The sequence below is a fragment of the Oncorhynchus keta genome, chromosome 21 (genome assembly GCF_023373465.1).
Source record: "Oncorhynchus keta strain PuntledgeMale-10-30-2019 chromosome 21, Oket_V2, whole genome shotgun sequence".
Taxonomy (NCBI): Eukaryota; Metazoa; Chordata; class Actinopteri; order Salmoniformes; family Salmonidae; genus Oncorhynchus; species Oncorhynchus keta.
Window position 1 is genome coordinate 42,595,802 of NC_068441.1, and position 27,905 is coordinate 42,623,706.

The 27,905-nt window shown below is 41.0% G+C and overlaps 1 protein-coding gene across 2 annotated transcripts in view; it reads right to left on the bottom strand.

Moving 5' to 3' along the window:
• Positions 1 to 27,905, bottom strand: part of LOC118399710 (copine-9-like) — a 164,048-nt gene that overhangs the window by 50,792 nt on the left and 85,351 nt on the right. For both annotated transcript variants that reach the window (XM_052473955.1, XM_052473956.1), the window contains one exon: positions 6,562 to 6,625. In XM_052473955.1, the coding sequence (XP_052329915.1) occupies positions 6,562 to 6,625 (64 nt within the window). The remainder of the gene's footprint in view (positions 1 to 6,561; positions 6,626 to 27,905) is intronic.

Here is a 27,905-nt window from a genome sequence, read left to right on the forward strand (position 1 = left end):
AGTAGATATATCACCTAGTCTAAAGTGGAGATATCACCTAGTCTAAAATAGAGTTGTGACCTAGGCTAAAGTAAAGATACAGTATGACCTAGACTAAAGTAGAGATATGACCTAGTAGATATATCACCTAGTCTAAAGTGGAGATATCACCTAGTCTAAAATAGAGTTGTGACCTAGGCTAAAGTAAAGATACAGTATGACCTAGACTAAAGTAGAGATATGACCTAGTAGATATATCACCTAGACTAAAGTAGAGATATGACCTAGTAGATATATCACCTAGACTAAAGTAGAGATATGACCTAGTAGATATATCACCTAGACTAAAGTAGAGATATGACCTAGTAGATATATCACCTAGACTAAAGTAGAGATATGACCTAGTAGATATATCACCTAGACTAAAGTAGAGATATGACCTAGTAGATATATCACCTAGACTAAAGTAGAGATATGACCTAGTAGATATATCACCTAGACTAAAGTAGAGATATGACCTAGTAGATATATCACCTAGACTAAAGTAGAGATATGACCTAGTAGATATATCACCTAGACTAAAGTAGAGATATGACCTAGTAGATATATCACCTAGACTAAAGTAGAGATATGACCTAGTAGATATATCACCTAGACTAAAGTAGAGATATGACCTAGTAGATATATCACCTAGACTAAAGTAGAGATATGACCTAGTAGATATATCACCTAGACTAAAGTAGAGATATGACCTAGTAGATATATCACCTAGACTAAAGTAGAGATATGACCTAGTAGATATATCACCTAGTCTAAAGTAAAGATACAGTATGACCTAGTCTAAAGTAGAGATATGACATAGTAGATATATCACCTAGTCTAAAGTAGAGATATGACCTAGTAGATATATCACCTAGACTAAAGTAGAGATATGACCTAGTAGATATATCACCTAGTCTAAAGTAAAGATACAGTATGACCTAGTCTAAAGTAGAGATATGACCTAGTAGATATATCACCTAGTCTAAAGTAGAGATATGACCTAGTAGATATATCACCTAGACTAAAGTAGAGATATGACCTAGTAGATATATCACCTAGTCTAAAGTAAAGATACAGTATGACCTAGTCTAAAGTAGAGTTGTGACCTAGGCTAAAGTAGAGTTGTGACCTAGTAGATATATCACCTAGTCTAAAATAGAGTTGTGACCTAGGCTAAAGTAAAGATACAGTATGACCTAGGCTAAAGTAGAGTTGTGACCTAGTAGATATATCACCTAGTCTAAAATAGAGTTGTGACCTAGGCTAAAGTAAAGATACAGTATGACCTAGGCTAAAGTAGAGTTGTGACCTAGTAGATATATCACCTAGTCTAAAATAGAGTTGTGACCTAGGCTAAAGTAAAGATACAGTATGACCTAGACTAAAGTAGAGTTGTGACCTAGTAGATATATCACCTAGTCTAAAATAGAGTTGTGACCTAGGCTAAAGTAAAGATACAGTATGACCTAGGCTAAAGTAGAGTTGTGACCTAGTAGATATATCACCTAGTCTAAAGTAGAGTTGTGACCTAGGCTAAAGTAAAGATACAGTATGACCTAGACTAAAGTAGAGTTGTGACCTAGTAGATATATCACCTAGTCTAAAGTAGAGTTGTGACCTAGGCTAAAGTAAAGATACAGTATGACCTAGGCTAAAGTAGAGTTGTGACCTAGTAGATATATCACCTAGTCTAAAGTAGAGTTGTGACCTAGGCTAAAGTAAAGATACAGTATGACCTAGGCTAAAGTAGAGTTGTGACCTAGTAGATATATCACCTAGTCTAAAGTAGAGTTGTGACCTAGGCTAAAGTAAAGATACAGTATGACCTAGGCTAAAGTAGAGTTGTGACCTAGTAGATATATCACCTAGTCTAAAATAGAGTTGTGACCTAGGCTAAAGTAAAGATACAGTATGACCTAGGCTAAAGTAGAGTTGTGACCTAGTAGATATATCTCCTAGTCTAAAATAGAGTTGTGACCTAGGCTAAAGTAAAGATACAGTATGACCTAGGCTAAAGTAGAGTTGTGACCTAGTAGATATATCTCCTAGGCTAAATAGAGTTGTGACCTAGGCTAAAGTAAAGATACAGTATGACCTAGGCTAAAGTAGAGTTGTGACCTAGGCTAAAGTAAAGATACAGTATGACCTAGACTAAAGTAGAGATATGACCTAGTAGATATATCACCTAGTCTAAAATAGAGTTGTGACCTAGGCTAAAGTAAAGATACAGTATGACCTAGACTAAAGTAGAGATATGACCTAGTAGATATATCACCTAGTCTAAAATAGAGTTGTGACCTAGGCTAAAGTAAAGATACAGTATGACCTAGGCTAAAGTAGAGTTGTGACCTAGGCTAAAGTAAAGATACAGTATGACCTAGGCTAAAGTAGAGTTGTGACCTAGGCTAAAGTAAAGATACAGTATGACCTAGGCTAAAGTAGAGTTGTGACCTAGGCTAAAGTAAAGATACAGTATGACCTAGGCTAAAGTAGAGTTGTGACCTAGGCTAAAGTAAAGATACAGTATGACCTAGGCTAAAGTAGAGTTGTGACCTAGGCTAAAGTAAAGATACAGTATGACCTAGGCTAAAGTAGAGTTGTGACCTAGGCTAAAGTAAAGATACAGTATGACCTAGGCTAAAGTAGAGTTGTGACCTAGGCTAAAGTAAAGATACAGTATGACCTAGGCTAAAGTAGAGTTGTGACCTAGTAGATATATCACCTAGTCTAAAATAGAGTTGTGACCTAGGCTAAAGTAAAGATACAGTATGACCTAGGCTAAAGTAGAGATATGACCTAGTAGATATATCACCTAGTCTAAAGTAGAGTTGTGACCTAGTAGATATATCACCTAGTCTAAAATAGAGTTGTGACCTAGGCTAAAGTAAAGATACAGTATGACCTAGGCTAAAGTAGAGTTGTGACCTAGTAGATATATCACCTAGTCTAAAATAGAGTTGTGACCTAGGCTAAAGTAAAGATACAGTATGACCTAGACTAAAGTAGAGATATGACCTAGTAGATATATCACCTAGTCTAAAATAGAGTTGTGACCTAGGCTAAAGTAAAGATACAGTATGACCTAGACTAAAGTAGAGATATGACCTAGTAGATATATCACCTAGTCTAAAATAGAGTTGTGACCTAGGCTAAAGTAAAGATACAGTATGACCTAGGCTAAAGTAGAGTTGTGACCTAGGCTAAAGTAAAGATACAGTATGACCTAGGCTAAAGTAGAGATATGACCTAGTAGATATATCACCTAGTCTAAAATAGAGTTGTGACCTAGGCTAAAGTAAAGATACAGTATGACCTAGGCTAAAGTAGAGTTGTGACCTAGTAGACATATCACCTAGTCTAAAATAGAGTTGTGACCTAGGCTAAAGTAAAGATACAGTATGACCTAGGCTAAAGTAGAGTTGTGACCTAGGCTAAAGTAAAGATACAGTATGACCTAGGCTAAAGTAGAGTTGTGACCTAGTAGATATATCACCTAGTCTAAAGTAGAGTTGTGACCTAGTAGAAATATCACCTAGGCTAAAGTAAAGATACAGTATGACCTAGGCTAAAATAGAGTTGTGACCTAGGCTAAAGTAAAGATACAGTATGACCTAGGCTAAAGTAGAGATATGACCTAGTAGATATATCACCTAGTCTAAAATAGAGTTGTGACCTAGGCTAAAGTAAAGATACAGTATGACCTAGGCTAAAGTAGAGTTGTGACCTAGTAGACATATCACCTAGTCTAAAATAGAGTTGTGACCTAGGCTAAAGTAAAGATACAGTATGACCTAGGCTAAAGTAGAGTTGTGACCTAGGCTAAAGTAAAGATACAGTATGACCTAGGCTAAAGTAGAGTTGTGACCTAGTAGATATATCACCTAGTCTAAAATAGAGTTGTGACCTAGTAGAAATATCACCTAGGCTAAAGTAAAGATACAGTATGACCTAGGCTAAAGTAGAGTTGTGACCTAGTAGATATATCACCTAGTCTAAAATAGAGTTGTGACCTAGGCTAAAGTAAAGATACAGTATGACCTAGGCTAAAGTAGAGTTGTGACCTAGTAGATATATCACCTAGTCTAAAATAGAGTTGTGACCTAGGCTAAAGTAAAGATACAGTATGACCTAGGCTAAAGTAGAGTTGTGACCTAGGCTAAAGTAAAGATACAGTATGACCTAGGCTAAAGTAGAGTTGTGACCTAGTAGAAATATCACCTAGGCTAAAGTAAAGATACAGTATGACCTAGGCTAAGTTGTGATAGAGATATATCACCTAGTCTAAAATAGAGTTGTGACCTAGGCTAAAGTAAAGATACAGTATGACCTAGGCTAAAGTAGAGTTGTGACCTAGTAGATATATCACCTAGTCTAAAATAGAGTTGTGACCTAGGCTAAAGTAAAGATACAGTATGACCTAGACTAAAGTAGAGATATGACCTAGTAGATATATCACCTAGTCTAAAATAGAGTTGTGACCTAGGCTAAAGTAAAGATACAGTATGACCTAGACTAAAGTAGAGTTGTGACCTAGTAGATATATCACCTAGTCCTAGGCTAAAGTAAAGATACAGTATGACCTAGGCTAAAGTAGAGTTGTGACCTAGTAGATATATCACCTAGTCTAAAGTAGAGTTGTGACCTAGTAGATATATCACCTAGTCTAAAATAAAGATTGTGACCTAGGCTAAAGTAAAGTACAGTATGACCTAGGCTAAAGTAGATATATGACCTAGGCTAAAGTAAAGATACAGTATGACCTAGGCTAAAGTAAAGTTGTGACTAGTAGATATATCACCTAGTCTAAAGTAGAGTTGTGACCTAGTAGATATATCACCTAGTCTAAAATAGAGTTGTGACCTAGGCTAAAGTAAAGATACAGTATGACCTAGGCTAAAGTAGAGATGTGACCTAGGCTAAAGTAAAGATACAGTATGACCTAGGCTAAAGTAGAGTTGTGACCTAGTAGATATATCACCTAGTCTAAAGTAAAGATAGTAGATATATGACCTAGGCTAAAGTAGAGTTGTGACCTAGGCTAAAGTAAAGATACAGTATGACCTAGTCTAAAATAGAGATATGACCTAGGCTAAAGTAAAGATACAGTATGACCTAGGCTAAAGTAGAGTTGTGACCTAGTAGATATATCACCTAGTCTAAAATAGAGTTGTGACCTAGGCTAAAGTAAAGATACAGTATGACCTAGGCTAAAGTAGAGTCTAAAATAGTTGTGACCTAGTAGATATATCACCTAGTCTAAAATAGAGTTGTGACCTAGGCTAAAGTAAAGATACAGTATGACCTAGGCTAAAGTAGAGTTATGACCTAGTAGATATATCACCTAGTCTAAAATAGAGTTGTGACCTAAAGTAAAGATATATGACCTAGGCTAAAATAGAGATTGTAGGCTAAAGTAAAGATACAGTATGACCTAGGCTAAAATAGAGTTGTGACCTAGGCTAAAGTAAAGATACAGTATGACCTAGGCTAAAATAGAGTTGTGACCTAGTAGAAATATGACTGTGTTCCCTTTTTATGTTTTTATTATTTCCGTCTCAAATCATTGTGTGTGTTTGTGTTAATTCTTCTATCCTTGTGGGAAGCTAAAATCCCTGCAAGGATAGTAAAACAAGGAAAGATCTCCCTCGTGGCAACATTTCCCACATCCCCATGAAGACTATTTTAAATGTAAGGATTAGGTTTAGGGTTAGAATTAGGGTAAGGGGTTAGTGGTTAGGGTTAAGAGTTAAGAGTCAAGTTTAGGTTTAGATTATGTATTAAGGTTAGGGTTAGTGTTAGGTTCAGGGCTTAGTGGAAACAGGATTTTGAATGGAAATCAATTTTATGTTCCCACGAGGATAGAAGAACAAACAGTTTTGAAAAAAGTACCCAACTGTCATACTTGAATAAAAGCAAAGAAACCTTCGTAGGAAATGGCTAGTAAAAGTGAAAGTCACCCAGTAAAATACTACTTTAAAAAAAAGTACAAGTCTAAAAGTAAAAGTCTAAAAGTATTTGGTCTGAAATATACTTAAGTATCAAAAGTAAATGTACAATTATAAATCGTTTCATATTCCTTACATTAAGCAAATCAGAAGGCACCATTTTCATGTTATTTTAATGTACGGATAGCCAGTGGCACACCAAGACTCAGACATTATTTATAAACAACGCATTTGTGTTTAATGAGTCTGTCAGATCAGAAGCAGTAGGAATGACCAGGGATGTTCACTTGATAAGTAAGTGAATTGGACCATTTTCCTGTCCTGCTAAGCAGTCAAAATATAACTATTTATTTTGGGTGTCAAGGAAAATGTATGGAGTAAAAAGTACATTATTTTCTTTAGGAATGTAGTGAAGTAAAAATAAAAGTATCAAAAATAGAAATAGTAAAGTAAAATACAGATACCCTAAAAAACGACTTAAGTAGTACTTTAAAGTATTGTTACTTGAGTACTTCTCAAGTACTTTACAACACTGAGAACAAAATGTGTGTGTGTGATAAACAGAGATAAACTAAACAACGTATGTTTTACTGACCCTGCAGTTACTCAGTTCCTCAGCGGTGAATATGATGTTCCCACACTTCTTCCCTGGGATCCCACTGGAGAGAGAGACAGTTCAGGAAGAGGAAAGAAAGAAATACAAAAAAAATATACATACTGGTTTTGGGTCCTGTGTGGGTGATTTGTGTACATAATTAGCTATTGTAATGCATGTGGAATGGATCTATTAGTGTGCCCCTCTGTACGCAATCATGTGTACATGGTATGGAAGGTAGAGACCTTGATTGAAATAGATATGGACATACACCATAGCTCACCTCATGCTAACAGTTGTGGTCTAAATGGTCAATCCTGATACCTTTACTACCGCACCTTCAGACTCCAAATCAACAGGTCAGAAAACAGCCCATCACTCCACATTAGCACTCCACATAATACACCCAGTGGAAGAAGCCTGACCTCAGATCAGATCTTGGGATGACTAAATTATCTTTCATATAAACAGACCTGGGCAGTCCAGGGAGATTCTTCTCCTCCTTCACACATGTCTGCATCCCCAATGGCACCTTATTCCCTATATAGTACACTACTTTTTACCAGAGCCCATAAATAGGGAATAGGGTGCAATATGGGACGCAATCATAGAAAATAGATGAGGGGTTACCATTCAATCCAAGCAGACCAATTCTTTTTAGGGCCTATCGGAGTTCCTATCAAATGATGTATGAGGTGATCAGGGAATTATAATGACATTAGATTGAAAAATGGAGGCTGGACGGGCTGGTGTTAAGAGGGGAATCCCTATTTAACAAGGGGGCAGCTTTTACATTTCTGGTACCGCTATTGATCAATTTGTTGTGAGCCATGGTTTGGGAATAGTTTCATTAGACGTGTGTGAACGACAGAGAGGGGATTAGAAGCATCAGGTTTCGCTTCCCAAGAAGATCATTTATATAGAAAAACAATTCACAATGTTTGACCTTTTAATGGCGCCAGACCAAGGCTCTGTCTCCGTGGATGGTTTGTTCCTCAAGGTTCTGTTTCAGGACCACTATTGTTTTCACTATATATTCTACCTCTTGGTAATGTCATCCGGAAACACAATGTCAACTGCTATGCGGATGGGACACAGCTGTACATTTCTATGAAACATGGTGAAGCACCAAAATTACCTACCATGGAAGCCTGTGTTTCAGACATAAGGAAGTGGATGGCGGCAGATGTTTTATTTTTAAACTCAGACAGAACAGATGCTAGTTCTAGGTCCCAAGAAACGATGAGATCTGCTGTTGGATATGACAATCTTTAAGGTTGTTCAGTCGTCTCAAATAAAACTGCAAAGGACCTCTGCTTTACTCTGGACCCTGATCTCTCTTTTGACGAATATATCAATAATATTTCAAGGACAGCTTTTTCCATTTTCGTAACATTGCAAATATCAGAAACCTTTTGTCGAAAAACGATGCAAGAAAAACTAACTCATACTTTTGTCACTTCTAGATTAGACTACTGCAATGCTCTACTCTCCAGCTACCAGGATAAAGCACTATATACACTTCAGTTAGTGCTAAACACAGCTGCTAGAATCTTGACTAGAACCAAACAGTTTTATCATATTACTCAATTACTAGCCTCTGGCTTCCTGTTAATGCTAGGGCTGATTTTAAGGTTTTACTGCTAACCTACAAAGCATTACATGGGTTTGCTCCTACCTATCGCTCTGAGTTGATCCTGCCGTACATATCTACACGTACGTATGGTCACAAGACGCAGGCCTCCTAATTGTCCCTAGTATTTCTAAGCAAACAGCTGGAGGCAGGGCTTTCTCCTATAGAGCTCCATTTTTATGGAATGGTCTGCCTACCCACATTTGAGACGCAAACTCGGTCTCAACCTTTAAATCTTTACTGAAGACACATCTCTTCAGTGGGTCATATGATTGAGTGTAGTCTGGCCCAGGAGTGGGAAGGTGAACGGAAAGGCTCTGGAGCAACGAACCGCCCTTGCTGTCTCTGCCTGGCCGGTTCCCCTCTTTCCACTGGGATTCTCTGCCTCTAACCCTATTACAGGGGCTAAGTCATTGGCTTACTGGGGCTCTTTCATACCGTCCCTAGGAGGGGTGCGTCACTTGAGTGGGTTGAGTCACTGATCCTCCTGTCTGGGTTGGCGCCCCCCCCCCCTTGGGTTGTGCCGTGGCGGAGATCTTTGTGGGCTATACTCAGCCTTGTCTCAGGATGGTAAGTTGGTGGTTGAAGATATCCCTCTAGTGGTGTGGGGGCTGTGCTTTGGCAAAGTGGGTGGGGTTATATCCTTCCTGTTTGGCCCTGTCCGGGGGTGTCCTCGGATGGGGCCACAGTGTCTCCTGACCCCTCCTGTCTCAGCCTCCAGTATTTATGCTGCAGTAGTTTGTGTCGGGGGGCTAGGGTCAGTTTGTTTTATCTGGAGTACTTCTCCTGTCCTATTCGGTGTCCTGTGTGATTTTAAGTGTCCTCTCTCTAATTCTCTCTCTTTCTTTCTCTCTCTCTCGGAGGACCTGAGCCCTAGGACCATGCCTCAGGACTACCTGACATGATGACTCCTTGCTGTCCCCAGTCCACCTGGCCGTGCCGCTGCTCCAGTTTCAACTGTTCTGCCTTATCATTATTTGACCATGCTGGTAATTTATGAACATTTGAACATCTTGGCCATGTTCTGTTATAATCTCCACCCGGCACAGCCAGAAGAGGACTGGCCACCCCACATAGCCTGGTTCCTCTCTAGGTTTCTTCCTAGGTTGTGGCCTTTCTAGGGAGTTTTTCCAAGCCACTGTGCTTCTACACATGCATTGCTTGCTGTTTGGGGTTTTAGGCTGGGTTTCTGTACAGCACTTTGAGATATCAGCTGACGTACGAAGGGCTATATAAATAAATTTGATTTGATTTTGATTTGATTGATATTTATATTGGTATGTATCTGCATCCATGAGATTGTGAAGTAACAATGGTTGACACAACATTCAGAATCAGAACAAGTTGACAGACGGTCAAATCCATCATGTAATTGAATGATTTGCTCCATCCACTTGACATTGCATTATACATCCTCTAAGAGATAGGATGATTAACATGCTTGCTGTGAGATCTAAGGGTGTTGTTGTAAACACCCTTGCCACACACACACACACACACACACACACACACACACACACACACACCTGTCGGGTTGACAGCCTCTTTACAAGGCTGTCCACAATGTTTACAAAGCCCTTGAAACTTCTCTACCCAGCATTCCAGGTCTTCTGTATTCTCTGCTAAGCCACTGTGACAGCCTGATTACTTCACAAGGGCACACTCAGATTTAGTTGCTGTCAGGAAAGACACCCTAACACCCTTGGTTCTGTTAAACACACACGTACGCACGTATAAGCACAAACCCACACATACACACACACACAAGCACAAACAAACAAACACACACACGCAACCTCGACCTCCTCCACCTCCTTGTAAGTACAGTCACACCGGCATTGAGATGAGGCAGGTAAAAACTCAGACCATCCAAACCATAATTCCTAAACGTGATTTTTTCCTTCCTCTGTTATTTTTAAAAATAATTTTTGCCTCCTTCCATCCTTCCTCGTTTACAAGAAGCCCTAATGTTGATGATATATGAGCTGCCTTGCGTCTCGACTTCTAATGACTTCCACATGTAGCATGTTAACATGAGGCCTTCCTTTGACATTCAACACGTCCCAATTCTCCACCCCTCTCCTGAAGTGTGCACTTGAACACTCACTCCCTGTTATGGATTTAAAAATCTTAGGAATGGTTTAAGTATTGGCTAGTGGGATTTTTCCACCATTGCAAGTGCACACTTCTGGAAAAAGGATGAGAATCAAGACATAGCCAGTCTCTCACCCCCAGGTCCAATTCAAACACTACCTGAAAGGCTGGATGTCTCTATTGATGCCTTGTGAAAATGGTTTCATCCAGAGGCGCAACTTTGGATTAAAAAATATGGTGGACATAACTGTACAAACACTAAAAAATCCAGTCGGATAAACACTCCAAACAGCCTGCCTGACCACTCAGAGGCATCCGCATGGTCCTAAAGCACACAGCTGCCTCGTTTTGTATCACATTCCAATGATAAAACTGGGGGGAGGGCAAAAATTGAAAGTTGCGGCCCTGGTTTCATCTCAGGGATATATTGTGGAACTACAGCACAGCAGGTAATAGAGATGATCAATATGAGTGAAGTCAATACATCATGTCATTTTAGCATGCCATGTCACCATCTCAGATTGTTCTGAAATCGTTTCTGTAGATAAAAACCGATAAGATTAGCATTCCTGAAACATAATTTTGTTGAGATATAATTTGATTGCACCCAAATTGGCCATTTTGATAGGATTCATATTATCTTCCATAAATACATTACCAAACATCCAATTTGGACTATAATTCTTCCTAACAATGAATAAGACATGAGGAATCCCCCCAAAAAATATCCACCACTGCCTGCTGAGGTCCCCCTCCTCTCCCACACACACACACACTACTGAGTCACATTGCTAAACCTGCTGTGTAGATTAATGTTCTGTATTTTATTCATCCTCCACAGCTTTACAGTGGGGTTCCCCCACCCTGTCAGCAGGCACTTAGTTAAAATAGCTGGGCTACAGCACGTTGGCGGGACCCCTGACTGTCACTGTTGTATAATACCAGTTAATTTACACTATTCCCTGTCCTTACATGACAGAACGATTGCAACCATTATAATCCAGAACTTGATTGTAGACTAGATCATCTCCAACACAATCAATACAGGCCCATTAACTAATACATGAAACAGATTGTAAGGTCTGACCATCCATCAATCATCTAAGCAGGGGGAGAATACAAAGTTAGAGGCTATACGTAACCTTTGCCTCTGGGGCTTCTGTTGAGCCAAAAGGGGTGCCTTACTGTACACGGACAGAGTATTGTCCAGAAATGTGTATGAACCATACAGGCATCACTCAAGCCAACGTTTGAGGTCAACAATTAGCAACTAAACTTGTGTAACAAAGCAAACCTTATTTCAGAAGTGAGAATCCAAAGACGACATACATGTATGTCTTTGTCTAGGTTTTGCTTATGATTCTCAGTTTATGGTGGCATGTCCCTCAGTCCTCTATGAAAAGACTAGAGCCAGCGGGAGTTGAAGAGAAATCATTCATTACAAATAGGCATCCAATATCTATGATTAAACACATTTTGAAATGTTATCAATAGAATAGAAGTAGCTAACAGGATTCATCAAAACGAATATACAAAACTAGACTTTGATCTTAAACATACTATACAGTGCCTTCAGAAATGATTCACACCCCTTGACTTATTACACATTTTGTTGTGTTACAAGATGGGATTAAAATGTCATGTTTTTGTCAACGATCTACACAAAATACTCTGTCATGTCAAAGGGAAGAAAAATTTGAACTTTTTTTTTTATAAAACAAAAAAAGTAACATTATTATATCTTGGTTCCATAAGTAGAATCACCTTTAGCAGCGATTACAGCTGTGAGTCTTTCTGGGCCTTGTACACCTGGATTGTACAATATTTGCTAATTATTCTTTAAAGAATTCTTCAGGCTACGTCAAGTTGGTAGTTAATCATTGCTAGACAGACATGTTCAACTCTTGCCGTATATTTGAAGTAAAAACTGTAACTAGGCTATTCAGGAACATTCAATGTCATCATGGTAAGTAAATCCAGTGTATATTTGAAGTAAAAACTGTAACTAGGCTATTCAGGAACATTCAATGTCATCATGGTAAGTAAATCCAGTGTATATTTGACCGACTTGGCTGAAAGGTGAATCTGTCTACCAGTGTCTGTTGGAAAGCAGACTGAACAAGGTTTTCATCTTGGATTTCGCCCGTTCTCATTTCTATTTATTTTTATCCTAAAAAAACTCCCTAGTCCTTGCAGATGACTAGCATACACATATGAAGAACGCTCTTCATATTTTCAAGCATTTGCCCCAAACATAACGCTTTGTATTCAGGACATGAAGTTGATATCTTTGACAGATTTTTTGCACTTTTACTTTAGTGCCGTGTTGCAAACAGGATGCATGTTTTGGAATATTTGTATTCTGTACAGGCTTCCTTCTTTTCCCTCTGTCCCTTTTTTTATTGTATTATTTTTATTTTACCTTTATTTAATGAGGCAAGTCAGTTAAGAATAAATTCTTATTTTCAATGACAGCCTAGGAACAGTGGGTTAACTGCCTGTTCAGGGGTAGAACGACAGATTTGTCAGGTAGGGGGGTTTGAACTTGCAACCTTCCGGTTACTAGTCCAACCACTAGGCTACCCTGCCAGCCCAGGTTAGTATTGTGGAATAACTGCAATGTTGTTGATCCATCCTCAGTTTTCTCCCATCACAGCCATTAAACACTGGAACTGTTTTAAAGTCACCATTGGCCTCATGGTGAAATCCATGAGCGGTTTCCTTCCTCTCCGGCAACTGATTTAGTAAGGACGCCTGTATCTACTAATACTGTAGGTGGTCTTCTTTGCGATGCATCGGAAAACCTCCCTGGTCTTTGTGGTTGAATCTGTGTTTGAAATGCACTGCTCGACTGAAGGACCTTACAGATAATTGTATGTGTGGGGTACAGAGATGAGGTAGTCAGTCAAACATCGCGTTAAGCACTATTAGTGCATACAGAGTGAGTCCATGCAACTTATTATGTGACTTATTAAGCACATTTTAAGTTCTGAATTTATTTAGGCTTGGCGTAGCGGTTGAATACTTATTGACTCAAGACATTTCAGCTTTTCATTTTTAATTCATTTGTAAGCATTTCTAAAAACATAATTCCACTTCACATTATGGGGTATTATGTGTAGGCCAGTGACACTTAATTTCATCAAAATATCTTCATCTTTTTAAATAACAGTCATCATTTGGGGCAAAGTTGGGGTTTTGTTAGCAAACTTGTCATGTTTTTTCACACCGAGACTGATGTGAACAGGTCTGAATACAACAAGTAAAGCAATTTCATTTTGGTTTGAGTGTGTTTAGTTTGACCTGTAGATTAAAAACCACCTACGCACTTTAGCAATATTATTCAAGTCTGGACACTCAGAAGATCAATGCCAGCACATTGTGCCTGGTTTTCAAAGACACGGCAGGTTACTAGCTACACTAACTGTCTATGATATATACAACATTTGATCTATTCAGGCCAGTCCTCCCTCTTCACATCCCAAGAGTGGGTAGTGCCTAGTGACAGGTAGTCTGAGGAAGTGTTGCCACGTCCATGACCCCTCAGTCCTGTGGATAAGTTGTTGCCATGGCGACATGTCATTGGTAATAATAGCCAGATCCGGAAAGGACCATCGAGACCAAGCTTCCTTCAGGTTTGTGCTTGGGATATACTGTTTATAGAAAGGCTATAATGTGAGCTCATCACAACTCACATGCATCACCTCACCTCTAGGAGTCTGTGTTACTGTTAAGGTATGGCTAGTCAAGATGAGTGTAGGACTTGGTTTAGGGTGTATTAAGGTAGGGGATAGACGTTTGAATTATAAGCTGCTATTTGCTTTTATTGCGTAATTAATCACTGTGTGAGTTAGCTGCATGTCTATGTCAAGAACACATTTGTCAAAAACGTCAGCTATACATCACTCAAAGGTGTCACAATATAGGTCTCTTTTCACAAAAACTTTGAATAAAATAATGAGGTGCACACTACATTAACATCACATGAACATGACTGACAACTGAAGCAGTTTAGTCTGACAACTGAAGGACTTCCTTATATGAATGCTGTAGCCAGTATCTTTTTCAAACTACTGTCGGGCACTATCTTTGTCAACCTGCTGTGTAATGAATCAACAGTTACATACTTCTGCACTGTGGAACTTTCTGAACAATAACCTTCAATACGTCACCCACAACACTGAGTAAGAGCGATAAAAGCATTCATTTCTTTCATCTTGATAACTCAGACACCGCTTCCCCAATCACCTGACTTTGACTAGAAAAGGGCTCCACTCAAAGTAGTCCCGGAACGTTGGAAATCAGACGAAACAACAACAAAAAAACTATTTGTGGTCTTTCGCAGGGACATAGGTATAACACAGGAGAGGAGCTCTTTGCAATTTTACCTGTGCCACAGGTCTACTCAGTTGCCTACTCTCCACAACAGAGAGATCGGTCATGGGCATGACGGAAAGAGCAGGTGGGGAGCGAAGTGGAGGAATGGAAGGGATGGAGGAGGGAGAGAGGAGATAGCCCCGAAATAGGGTCTCTCATGGGGCCACTGCACAGGGAGGCGAATGTTCATTTTGATTACAAGGAGGGGGATGCTGGTGGTGTGACAAGCTTGGCCCCTGCTCTACACCCCCAGCCCCTCACCACACCACCCCCGTCCCTCGCCCGCCCACCACCCGCTGATGGGAATGACAGGGCGACAGGGCGAGTGACAGCAGGAGCAGCTCATTCAATTACCCGGCCTTCTGATGAAAAACATGTTCACCAGAGAGAGGGAGGGAGACTAGATGGGGGGAGTGGGGGACAGGGAGAGAGACAGAAAGAGGAGAAAGAGGGAGGAATACAAAGAGGAGAGATAGAACAGGGAAGAGTGAAAGACAGAGAGGGGAGGGGGATAGAAAGAGGAAGAGTGAGACAGAGAGGGGAGGGAGATAGAAAGAGGAAGAGTGAGACAGAGAAGGGAGGGAGATAGAAAGAGGAAGAGTGAGACAGAGAGGGGAGGGAGATAGAAAGAGAAAGAGTGAGAGACAGAGACAGAGGGGAAGTAGATAAAAAGAGGAAGAGTGAGACAGAGAGGGGAGAGAGATAGAAAGAGGAAGAGTGAGAGACAGAGAGGGGAGGGAGATAGAAAGAGGAAGAGTGAGAAGTGAGAGAGATCGAAAGAGGAAGAGTGAGAGACAGAGAGGTGAGAGAGATCATAAAGGGGAGAAGGGGAAGATCAATTACAGAACAGGAGGGAGAGAGAAAAATGGAAGACACGAAAGACAATTACCTAGAAAAGAGATTCAATAAAAAGTATTGTCTGTGCCTCCTCTGTGTTTTGTCCCTTAATTCACCCCAATTACCCGAAATAAACATCTCTCCTCTTTTCTCCCCTCTTTCTCTCCCCCAACAGCAATCTGGTAAAGAGCAGCCCACCACTGTGAAACTCTCCCAGATACAATGGGGGCGATTATTATTGGCAACCTTGATAAATATGAGAAGAGAAGACTTTATAAAATAAATAATACAAATACTGAGCTATATTGTATGCAAAAAATAAAGTGGGAAATGACATTATTTTATACTAACACATTTGCTCAGCGACAGATTTGCCAAAGCTCCTGCCAAAATATAAAGCTACAGTAAAACAGCAGCATATGTCTGCGCTATCTGTGGAACGCTGCACACTGTAATCAAGAGCTTTCCACTTGGCAACATGTCTACTTTGTCTTTCTACTTGGCAACAGGTCTACTTTGTCTTGAGGTGGGTGAGAATGAGAGCCTGAGGGTACGAGAGGGAGAAATGCGATAAACGAGGCAAGTCACTTAGCATAAAAGGATCAAAACTCCAACAGCATTTGTATTTTTTCAGTTTAGTCTTTTCTGGCTGACCTTTTTTTAGTCCCTCCTCTCTCTCTCTCTCTCTCTCTCTCTCTCTCTCTCTCTTTCCTCTGTTTCTCTGATTATACCTCACTCACCTCGTCTTTGAGACAGGCCCCCACTTGGGATGTGCTCTTGTCAGAATATACACTCAAAGCCCTCATTCCACCGGAATGACTGAAATAAAAGACTCCCCCCATTTCTTATCTTCCCCCTCCTGAGCACTAGGAATCGTCAGGCGGGGAGTCTCCTAGCATCCCACCACCCACATAGCGGTTAGAGTGTTGGGCCAGTAATTGAAAGGTCGCTGGTTCGAATACCCAAGCCGACAAGGTGAAAAATCATTTCAAACATTTTTTTTAATCTCCTGGCTAAAATTTTGCATTCTTAGCTAATACATGCTCTATTAAACTCAAGTCTGTCTAAATTCAAAATAATCTGTGTGTCCCTGTCTTTCCCTTGAATCCAACACAAACAGCGATGTGCTGCTCTAAAGCATCCTAGCAGGTATACAGTGGTACGCACTACAGCTTGTATCGTTGCCAGTAACATTTGAAGCACTACTTTTGCACCCCATTTGCATGATAAGCCACTTGTAGATGGAGTATTTGGAGCTGTAACTTCATCTACCTCAGCTGCATTATCCACCTTACAGACATTTTCATGGCATTATCATATCTAAAAAGCCTTAGTGAATCTTTGAGTCAAGGGAAGAGAAGCACCATCCATTGCCTGGCTTGGGAAGACAACAGCAACAACACCAAATAGAGCAGGGGTACTCAAGTACTATTTGAAAAGGTCCGGTCACACAAATTTCCTATGTGGAAAAGATCCTAATGGATATTGTCATTTATCGGCGTAGTCACAAACCCCACCTCTCAACCCATGTGACCCTAAGCTGTTCAACCTGTTCACATCCCCTCTTGTAGGCCGAGAGAACATTTTGCTGTTTAAAACTAATTTCCTGCCATTCTAGCCATTGTGCCATGGGCAAGAGAAGAGAGAAAATGTTGCAGTTTTAATGTATTTTTAAAATATTTAATATTATGTGTTTAGATCATACCAAGGGTCATAACCTGATTGAGTTCCTAAATTATTTGTATTTGTTTTGTTGGGACCAACTACTGACCCCGTTCTGGGTCCGGACTGTGGTCCACCTGAGTTTGGCTGACAGAGAGTCTAGACAACGTATCTCTACCCTGCCATCTTAGTCCCAGCCAGTCAGACAGTTAATAAATTATGCTGATATCCTGAGGGTGGATATGGGGCTATAAAAAGCTTATAGCCGATAAAATGCTCAAAAAACTAACCCCAGGACCTCTCGTCACTGATGCCAGTACACAGGGAGCGAGCCTGGAAGAATTGGTTAGTTTACACGTTTCTCAGCGTCTCCTCTTGGTATGAGGGTGACAAGGAGACTGTGGGTGGCATGCTAAAGGCGTTTCAAGCTAATTATCTATTTGGACAAAGATCAAACACCCCACAGTGGAAATGATGTTCAATGTTTATGCAGAGCCTGGGCCTCTGAAATGCTACAAAGTCGCCTTGCAGGAGGCACAAGAGGAAATAAAAGTGGAAAAAATATAGAATTGAAAAAATATAAAAGGTGGTTGAAGGGTTTTGTGTCCTGAGATTGTTGCTTGAGGGATTTAATGTCCTGAGATTGTTGCTTGAGGGATTTAGTGTCCTGAGATTGTTGCTTGAGGGATTTAGTGTCCTGAGATTGTTGCTTGAGGGATTTAGTGTCCTGAGATTGTTGCTTGAGGGATTTAGTGTCCTGAGATTGTTGCTTGAGGGATTTAGTGTCCTGAGATTGTTGCTTGAGGGATTTAGTGTCCTGAGATTGTTGCTTGAGGGACTTAGTGTCCTGAGATTGTTGCTTTAAGGGTTTAGACATCATTTAAAAAATATATTTGCTTCCTGGTTACATTTTCCTTCCTTAATTTATGCATGTTCTACTAAATTCTAAATATTCAGTGTGTCTGTCTTTCCCTTGAATCCAATGGGCATTCTTTCAGCTGCATGATTTCCAGCAAATTTCATCTAGAACACTGCCTGGTTTCTTCTTCCAAGAGAGAGACAACAACAAATTCATCGATGTACAGTACAGTGGTTACTGTGTCTGTTGTGGCCTGGTATGAGTGACAGCCTTGAGAGGTGGATTGAAAGAGGTAATATTAAACCAGTGAACAAATATTTTTAGATATGGAGATACGCCTGGGAGAATGAGATTGAGGGCGGGAAGTGGGAGGACATAGAAGCAGCCCGATGTTTTTCATCTGAATCTTAATCTTATCAGGGCAAGAGGTGCTCGAGGAGCGAAACGTAATTATAGGGTAATTTTAGAGCGGTGTGTGTGTGCTGCAAACTTACAGGGATGAAGGAAGGGTTGGGGGGACAAGGACAAAGTAACATCCATCGAGTGTACCTGACAAATGAGAAATATGCCAATTATCACTGTATAATATTACATTTTTGAGATCTTTTACGCCACGTCGTTATACGAAGTGCTTATAAGCGATGTTAATTTCATCTGTGTTTTTGTTAATGTGAAGGGCAGACAACTGAGAGACACGTAGTTTAATATTCAATTCAGAAATCTTTAAGTCAAGTTGTTACAAGCGCAGTTAACTTGCCCAGTGTTTTCGTCTAGGGGAGCAGACACTTGGGACGCGATGGACAGTGTGGAAGGAATCAGTATGGTTGGCAAATTAATCGGTGTCACGTTCCTCTTAATTTAACTAGCTGCCCACAGCTCATACATCTCAATAAACAATGTTGGTAGGTTGTTTCTCTTTTAAATAGGCATCTGCTACGATTTAATTTATTTGGGGAACGTGGAACAATCCTCTTGGCCATGGGATATTTCATTATATGGAGAATAATAAATAGTGGGAAGGGAGGCACGGTGCCATCCTGACCTGTGCATAGACTCCCATTCAAATAAATAAATGGGAAAATAAGTGTGTGTGTAAGTGAGACAGAGAGAGAGCGAGACAAGAGATGGAAGGGTTTGGTCTATAATTTGGTCTTCTAAAATGTCATTAAGTACTGTTATGGTATAAATGTGTAATAATTGTGGCAAACAATACCTACCACCTCCCATCTCTCTAAACTGCCAACGAACAGATAAGTAGCACAGTTTCCCTGCTATCTCAGCAGATGTATAGAAGGTTTGCATTTCATACTTAACTAAATGGAGGAAGACATGAGAGGGAAAAAAACTGGATTGAATTTTTCAAGGGAGAGAAAGGCATCAAGCAGATGAGGAGGTAAACCTCTGCATAAAAAGGTCATCATGAGGTTCAAGTGTCAGGTCAAGAACTTTGAAAGTGCAGTCTCAAAAACCATCAAGTGCTATGATGAAACTGGCTCTCATAAGGAACGCCACAGGAAAGGAAGACCCAGAGTTACCTCTGCTGCAGAGGATAAGTTCATTAGAGTTACCAGCCTCAGATTGCAGCCCAAATAAATGCTTCACAGAGTTCCAATAACAGACACATCTCACCATCAACTGTTCAGGAGACTGTGAATCAGGCCTTTATGGTCAAATTGCTGCAAAGACACCACTAATAAAGGACACCAATAATAAGAGGAGACTTGCTTGGGCCGAGAAACACGGGCAATGGACATTAGACCGGTGGAAATCTGTCCTTTGGTCTGATGAGTCTAAATGTGAGATTTTTGGTTCCAACCGCCATGTCTTTGTGAGACGCAGAGAAGGTGAACGGATGATCTCTGCATGTGTGGTTCCCACCGTGAAGCATGGAGGAGGGGGTGTGATGGTGCTTTGCTGGTGACATTGTCTTTGATTTATTTTGAATTCAAGGCACACTTAGCCAGCATGACTACCACAGCATTCTGCAGCGATACGCCATCCCACCTGGCTTGCAATTAGTGGGACTATCATTTTATTTTTCAACAGGACAATGAACCAAAGCACACCTTCAGGCTGTGAAAGGGCTATTTGACCAAGAAGGAGAGTGATTGAGTGTTGCTTCAGATGACCTGGCACCCACAATTACCATATCTCAACCCAATTCAAATCAAAATCAAATTAAATGTATTTATATAGCCCTTCGTACATCAGCTGATATCTCAAAGTGCTGTACAGAAACCCAGCCTAAAACCCCAAACAGCAAGCAATGCAGGTGTAGGAGCACGGTGGCTAGGAAAAACTCCCAAGAAAGGCCTAAACCTAGGAAGAAACCTAGAGATGAACCAGGCTATGTGGGGTGGCCAGTCCTCTCCAATTGAGATGGTTAGGGAAGAGTTTGACCGCAGTGTGAAGGAAAAGCAGCCAACAAGTGCTCAACATAAGTGGGAACTCCTTCAAGACTGTTGGATAAGCATTCCAGGTGAAGCTGGTTGAGAAATGCCAAGAGTGCTCAAAGCTGTCAAGGCTAAATCAAATCAAATGTATTTATATAGCCCTTCGTACATCAGCTGATATCTCAAAGTGCTGTACAGAAACCCAGCCTAAAACCCCAAACAGCAAGCAATGCAGGTGTAGGAGCACGGTGGCTAGGAAAAACTCCCTAGAAAGGCCAAAACCTAGGAAGAAACCTAGAGAGGAACCAGGCTATGTGGGGTGGCCAGTCCTCTTCTGGCTGTGCCAGGTGGAGATTATAACAGAACATGGCCAAGATGTTCAAATGAGCAGCATGGTCAAATAATAATAAGGCAGAACAGTTGAAACTGGAGCAGCAGCACAGCCAGGTGGACTGGGGACAGCAAGGAGTCATCATGTCAGGTAGTCCTGAGGCATGGTCCTAGGGCTCAGGTCCTCCGAGAGAGAGAAAGAAAGAGAGAAAGAGATAATTAGAGAGAGCACACTTAAGTTCACACAGGACACTGAATAGGACAGGAGAAGTACTCCAGATATAAAAAACTGACCTTAGCCCCCCGACACAAACTACTGCAGCATAAATACTGGAGGCTGAGAAAGGAGGGGTCAAAAGACACTGTGGCCCCATCCGAGGACACCCCCAGACAGGGCCAAACAGGAAGGATATAACCCCACCCACTTTGCCAAAGCACAGCCCCCACACCACTAGAGGGATATCTTCAACCACCAACTTACCATCCTGAGACAAGGCTGAGTATAGCCCACAAAGATCTCCGCCACGGCACAACCCAAGGGGGGCAACCCAGAAAGGATGATCACATCAGTGACTCCACCCACTCAGGTGACGCACCCCTCCCAGGGACTGTATGAGAGAGCCCCAGTAAGCCAGTGACTCAGCCCCTGTAATAGGGTTAGAGGCAGAGAATCCCAGTGGAAAGAAAGGAACCGGCCAGGCAGAGACAGCAAGGGCGGTTCGTTGCTCCAGAGCCTTTCCGTTCACCTTCCCACTCCTGGGCCAGACTACACTCAATCATATGACCCACTGAAGAGATGAGTCTTCAGTAAAGACTTAAAGGTTGAGACCGAGTTTGCGTCTCTGAAATGGGTAGGCAGACCGTTCCAGAAAAATTGAGCTCTATATGAGAAAGCCCTGCCTCCAGCTGTTTGTTTAGAAATTCTAGGGACAATTAGGAGGCCTGCGTCTTGTGACCGTAGCGTACGTGTAGGTATGTACGGCAGGACCAAAACAGAGAGATAGGTAGGAGCAAGCCCATGTAATGCTTTGTAGGTTAGCAGTAAAAACCTTGAAATCAGGAAGCCAGTGTAGGGAGGCTAGCACTGGAGTAATATGATCACATTTTGGGGTTCTAGTCAGGATTCTAGCAGCCGTATTTAGCACTAACTGAAGTTTATTTAGTGCTTTATCCGGGTAGCCGGAAAGTAGAGCATTGCAGTAGTCAAACCTAGAAGTGACAAAAGCATGGATACATTTTTCTGCATCATTTTTGGACAGAAAGTTTCTGATTTTTGCAATGTTACGTAGATGGAAAAAGCTGTCCTTGAAATGGTCTTGATATGTTCTTCAAAAGAGAGATCAGGGTCCAGAGTAACGCCGAGGTCCTTCACAGTTTTATTTTAGACGACTGTACAACCATTAAGATTAATTGTCAGATTCAACAGAATATCTCTTTGTTTCTTGGGACTTAGAACAAACATCTCTGTTTTGTCCGAGTTTAAAAGTAGAAAGTTTGCAGCCATCCACTTCCTTATGTCTGAAACACATGCTTCTAGCGAGGGCAATTTTGGGGCTTCACCATGTTTAATTGAAATGTACAGCTGTGTGTCATCCGCATAGCAGTGAATGTTAACATTATGTTTTCGAATGACATCCCCAAGAGGTAAAATATATAGTGAAAACAATAGTGGTCCTAAAACGGAACCTTGAGGAACACCGAAATTTACAGTTGATTTGTCAGAGGACAAACCATTCACAGAGACAAACTGATATCTTTCTGACAGATAAGATCTAAACCAGGCCAGAACTTGTCTGTGTATACCAATTTGGGTTTCCAATCTCTCCAAAAGAATGTGGTGATCGATGGTATCAAAAGCAGCACTAAGGTCTAGGAGCACGAGGACAGATGCAGAGCCTCGGTCTGATGCCATTAAAAGGTCATTTACCACCTTCACAAGTGCAGTCTCAGTGCTATGATGGGGTCTAAAACCAGACTGAAGCATTTCGTATACATTGTTTGTCTTCAGGAAGGCAGTGAGTTGCTGCGTAACAGCCTTTTCAAAAAAATTTGAGAGGAATGGAAGATTCGATATAGGCCGATAGTTTTTTTATATTTTCTGGGTCAAGGTTTGGCTTTTTCAAGAGAGGCTTTATTACTGCCACTTTTAGTGAGTTTGGTACACATCCGGTGGATAGAGAGCCGTTTATTATGTTCAACATAGGAGGGCCAAGCACAGGAAGCAGCTATTTCAGTAGTTTAGTTGGAATAGGGTCCAGTATGCAGCTTGAAGGTTTAGAGGCCATGATTATTTTCATCGTTGTGTCAAGAGATATAGTACTAAAACACTTGAGCGTCTCTCTTGATCCTAGGTCCTGGCAGAGTTGTGCAGACTCAGGACAACTGAGCTTTGAAGGAATACGCAGATTTAAAGAGGAGTCCGTAATTTGCTTTCTAATAATCATGATCTTTTCCTCAAAGAAGTTCATGAATTTATCACTGCTAAAGTGAAAGCCATCCTCTCTTGGGGAATGCTGCTTTTTAGTTAGCTTTGCGACAGTATCAAAAAGGAATTTCAGATTGTTCTTATTTTCCTCAATTAAGTTAGAAAAATAGGATGATCGAGCAGCAGTAAGGGCTCTTCGGTACTGCACGGTACTGTCTTTCGAAGCTAGTCGGAAGACTTCCAGTTTGGTGTGGCGCCATTTCCGTTCCAATTTTCTGGAAGCTTGCTTCAGAGCTCGGGTATTTTCTGTGTACCAGGGAGCTAGTTTCTTGTGAGAAATGTTTTTAGTTTTTAGGGGTGCAACTGCATCTAGGGTATTGCGCAAGGTTAAATTGAGTTCCTCAGTTAGGTGGTTAACTGATTTTTGTCCTCTGGCGTCCATGGGTAGACAGAGGGATTCTGGAAGGACATCAAGGAATCTTTGTGTTGTCTGTGAATTTATAGCACGACTTTTGATGTTCCTTGGTTGGGGTCTGAGCAGATTATTTGTTGCAATTGCAAACGTAATAAAATGGTGGTCCGATAGTCCAGGATTTTGAGGAAAAACATTAAGATCCACAACATTTATTCCATGGGACAAAACTAGGTCCAGAGTATGACTGTGACAGTGAGTGGGTCCAGAGACATGTTGGACAAAACCCACTGAGTCGATGATGGCTCCGAAAGCCTTTTGGAGTGGGTCTGTGGACTTTTCCATGTGAATATTAAAGTCACCAAAGATTAGAATATTATCTGCTATGACTACAAGGTCCGATAGGAATTCAGGGAACTCAATGAGGAACGCTGTATATGGCCCATGAGGCCTGTAAACAGTAGCTATAAAAAGTGATTGAGTAGGCTGCATAGATTTCATGACTAGAAGCTCAAAAGACGAAAACATATATTTTTTTAGTAAATTGAAATTTGCTATCGTAAATGTTAGCAACACCTCCGCCTTTGCGGGATGCATGGGGGATAAGGTCACTAGTGTAGCCAGGAGGTGAGGCCCCATTTAACACAGTAAATTCATCAGGCTTAAGCCATGTTTTAGTCAGGCCAATCACATCAAGATTATGATCAGAGATTAGTTCATTGACTATAATTGTCTTTGAAGTAAGGGATCTAACATTAAGTAGCCCTATTTTGAGATGTGAGGTATCATGATCTCTTTCAATAATGACAGGAATGGAGGAGGTCTTTATCCTATTGAGATTGCTAAGGCGAAGAAGGGTGGTTACTTTGAAGAATATAAAATATAAAGTATATTTTGATTTGTTTAACACTTTTTGGGTTACCTCATGATTCCATATGTGTTCTTCCATAGTTTTGATGTCTTCACTACTATTCTACAATGTAGAAAATAGTAAAACTAAAGAAAAACTGTTGAATGAGTAGGTGTGTCCACACTTTTGACTGATACTGTATTATTTGAAATCTTTGAAAATATTTTAGTAGTTCTTGATTGAGCTTGACAGGCACAATGCAACCATTGGAATAGTCAGAAAACTTGTCAACCCTGCCTATCTGGCACCACGAGCAGACTTGTGCTGATGCTGAAAGATCTTTGAAAGATGTCAGGAACTATTTGAACCCAGGTCTGCCTGCCACACACAGCAAACAGCAACCACAGGTTTTAAAGCAGCACCAGCTCCAACTAATGTACTTCACCACCCAAAGTCTCCCACACAGGAACAAAAGTATCCTCTCCATGGCAACTCACCAGTGCAGTGTATGCACTGTACCAGCACGGGGGGTGGAACAGACCTGGGTTCACATACAATTTGAAATAATATTCAAATACTTTAGCTAGGCTTGATTGAGTGTGAGCCACACCTACCTGGCACTCCAGGCAGGCTAAAGTAAGCACTCAAAGTATTTGAGAAATTTCAAGTAGTATTTGAACCCAGGTGTGGAGATAAATACAAACTCAGAGTATCAGCATATAGCCTACAGACAGACGTTGCAGAGACGCTGCCTGTCAGATCAAAACCCCCCAACATGCCGCAATGCCAAAAAACTCACTCGATACTTCAAAGGCTCACATTTCATGCTTTGAAATGTATTTTTTTTCTATTTAGATTACAATCAAGACTCACACAAACTGAAATGAGTTTATCAGAATCCTGTGGAAACAAAGAGTTGATGTTGAACGTGCCGAGGTCGGGCCATCATAAGCCATAGACTTACAATAAGGGGCCACGGAGCAAGCGAGCAAAGAGAAAGAGACGTGGGGTCTGTTAACTGGTGGGTTGGTGAGTATTGGATTGATCAAAGCTCTGAGGCCATGCCAGTTTTCGGTACTGTACTGAGTGGAACGAAAGCTGGGTGGGAGTCCACAGAGGGACATTGAGCGTCGCTCTGCATATGGCTTTTAAATATTTCAGCAGATGGACTGCCAATAGAAGAGATGTACATCTGAAGCAAGACCTTTTATTGCTAATTAAGCACAACGTTAATAAAGGGTGTGTGTGTGTGTGTGTGTGTGTGTGTGTGTGTGTGTGTGTGTGTGTGTGTGTGTGTGTGTGTGTGTGTGTGTGTGTGTGTGTGTGTGTGTGTGTGTGTGTGTGTGTGTGTGTGTGTGTGTGTGTGTGTGTGTGTGTGTGTGTGTGTGAGAGAGAGAACGAGAGAGAGAGAAAGAGAGTGGGTGTTTGGGATATTTCTTCAAATTAACTTTAAATTAAGTTCAGATGCGATTGTGAAGGTTTTGATAATGGACTTTGGTGCCGTGGGGAAGCTAGCAAGACACTGGCATAAGCTTGTGTTTGACGGTCGTGGTTCTATGGAGCATGCAGCCTTACCATTTGTTGTCAGTTAATAGAATTCACCAATGTTTTCCCAGATTCCCAATGGGAAGTAAATTACTATACAGCGGAAGGGCTTTAAAACTCCCTCTTCCCTGAGAATTTAAATCAAATCTGGGAAAGGAGGAGGCAACTTCAGACGGACTCCAGTGTACAGAGCAACCACAAACACAACCTTGATGCCTTCTTATAATATTCAAACCTATTTAAATGTCTAATGTGGAAGGCAGAGTGGGAAGATGTAGCGAGAGGTAAGCCTTTCTTCTATATGGTGTCATTCAAAACCAGAATGGGTGGAAATAGATTAAGGATGGAAACAAATTGATTCAATTTCCAGCCATCTGTTTTTATGTAGGTCAAAGGCAGCGATCTGCTAAATAATGAAAATGGACACTGGAAGATGGTTTGCGTGTGTGTGTGTGTGTGTGTGTGTGTGTGTGTGTGTGTGTGTGTGTGTGTGTGTGTGTGTGTGTGTGTGTGTGTGTGTGTGTGTGTGTGTGTGTGTGTGTGTGTGTGTGTGTGTGTGTGTGTGTGTGTGTGTGTGTGTGTGTGTGTGTGTGTGTGTGTGTGTGTGTGTGTGTGTGTGTGTGTGTTTACTATCCTTGTGAGGATGTGAAACAAGGAAAATTCAGACAAGTGGGGACATTTCGCCAGTCCTCACAAGGAAGAAAGCTATTTTAGGCTTTGAGGTTAGTTTTAGAACTAGGGTTATGGGTTAGGTTTAGGGTTAGGGGCTAAGGTTAAGGTTAGGGGCTAATATTAAGGTTAAGGTTAGGGGTTAAGGTTAAGGTTAAGGGTAGGTTAAGGGTTTGGGAAAATATGATTTTGAATGGGAATTCATTGTTTGGTCCTCACAGTAAAACAAATGTGTGTGTGTGTGTGTGTGTGTGTGTGTATACAAGGCAGAGTTTTTTTTTTTTTAAATTTTTATTTCACCTTTATTTAACCAGGTAGGCTAGTTGAGAACAAGTTCTCATTTGCAACTGCGACCTGGCCAAGATAAAGCATAGCAGTGTGAACAGACAACAGAGTTACACATGGAGTAAACAATTAACAAGTCAATAAGACAGTAGAAAAAAAAGGGAGTCTATATACATTGTGTGCAAAAGGCATGAGGAGGTAGGCGAATAATTACAATTTTGCAGATTAACACTGGAGTGATAAATGATCAGATGGTCATGTACAGGTAGAGATATTGGTGTGCAAAAGAGCAGAAAAGTAAATAAATAAAAACAGTATGGGGATGAGGTAGGTGAAAATGGGTGGGCTATTTACCGATAGACTATGTACAGCTGCAGCGATCGGTTAGCTGCTCAGATAGCAGATGTTTGAAGTTGGTGAGGGAGATAAAAGTCTCCAACTTCAGCGATTTTTGCAATTCGTTCCAGTCACAGGCAGCAGAGTACTGGAACGAAAGGCGGCCAAATGAGGTGTTGGCTTTAGGGATGATCAGTGAGATACACCTGCTGGAGCGTGTGCTACGGATGGGTGTTGCCATCGTGACCAGTGAACTGAGATAAGGCGGAGCTTTACATAGCATGTACTTGTAGATGACCTGGAGCCAGTGGGTCTGGCGACGAATATGTAGCGAGGGCCAGCCGACTAGAGCATACAAGTCGCAGTGGTGGGTGGTATAAGGTGCTTTAGTGACAAAACGGATGGCACTGTGATAAACTGCATCCAGTTTGCTGAGTAGTGTTGGAAGCTATTTTGTAGATAACATCGCCGAAGTCGAGGATCGGTAGGATAGTCAGTTTTACTAGGGTAAGTTTGGCGGCGTGAGTGAAGGAGGCTTTGTTGCGGAATAGAAAGCCGACTCTTGATTTGATTTTCGATTAGAGATGTTTGATATGAGTCTGCAAGGAGAGTTTACAGTCTAGCCAGACACCTAGGT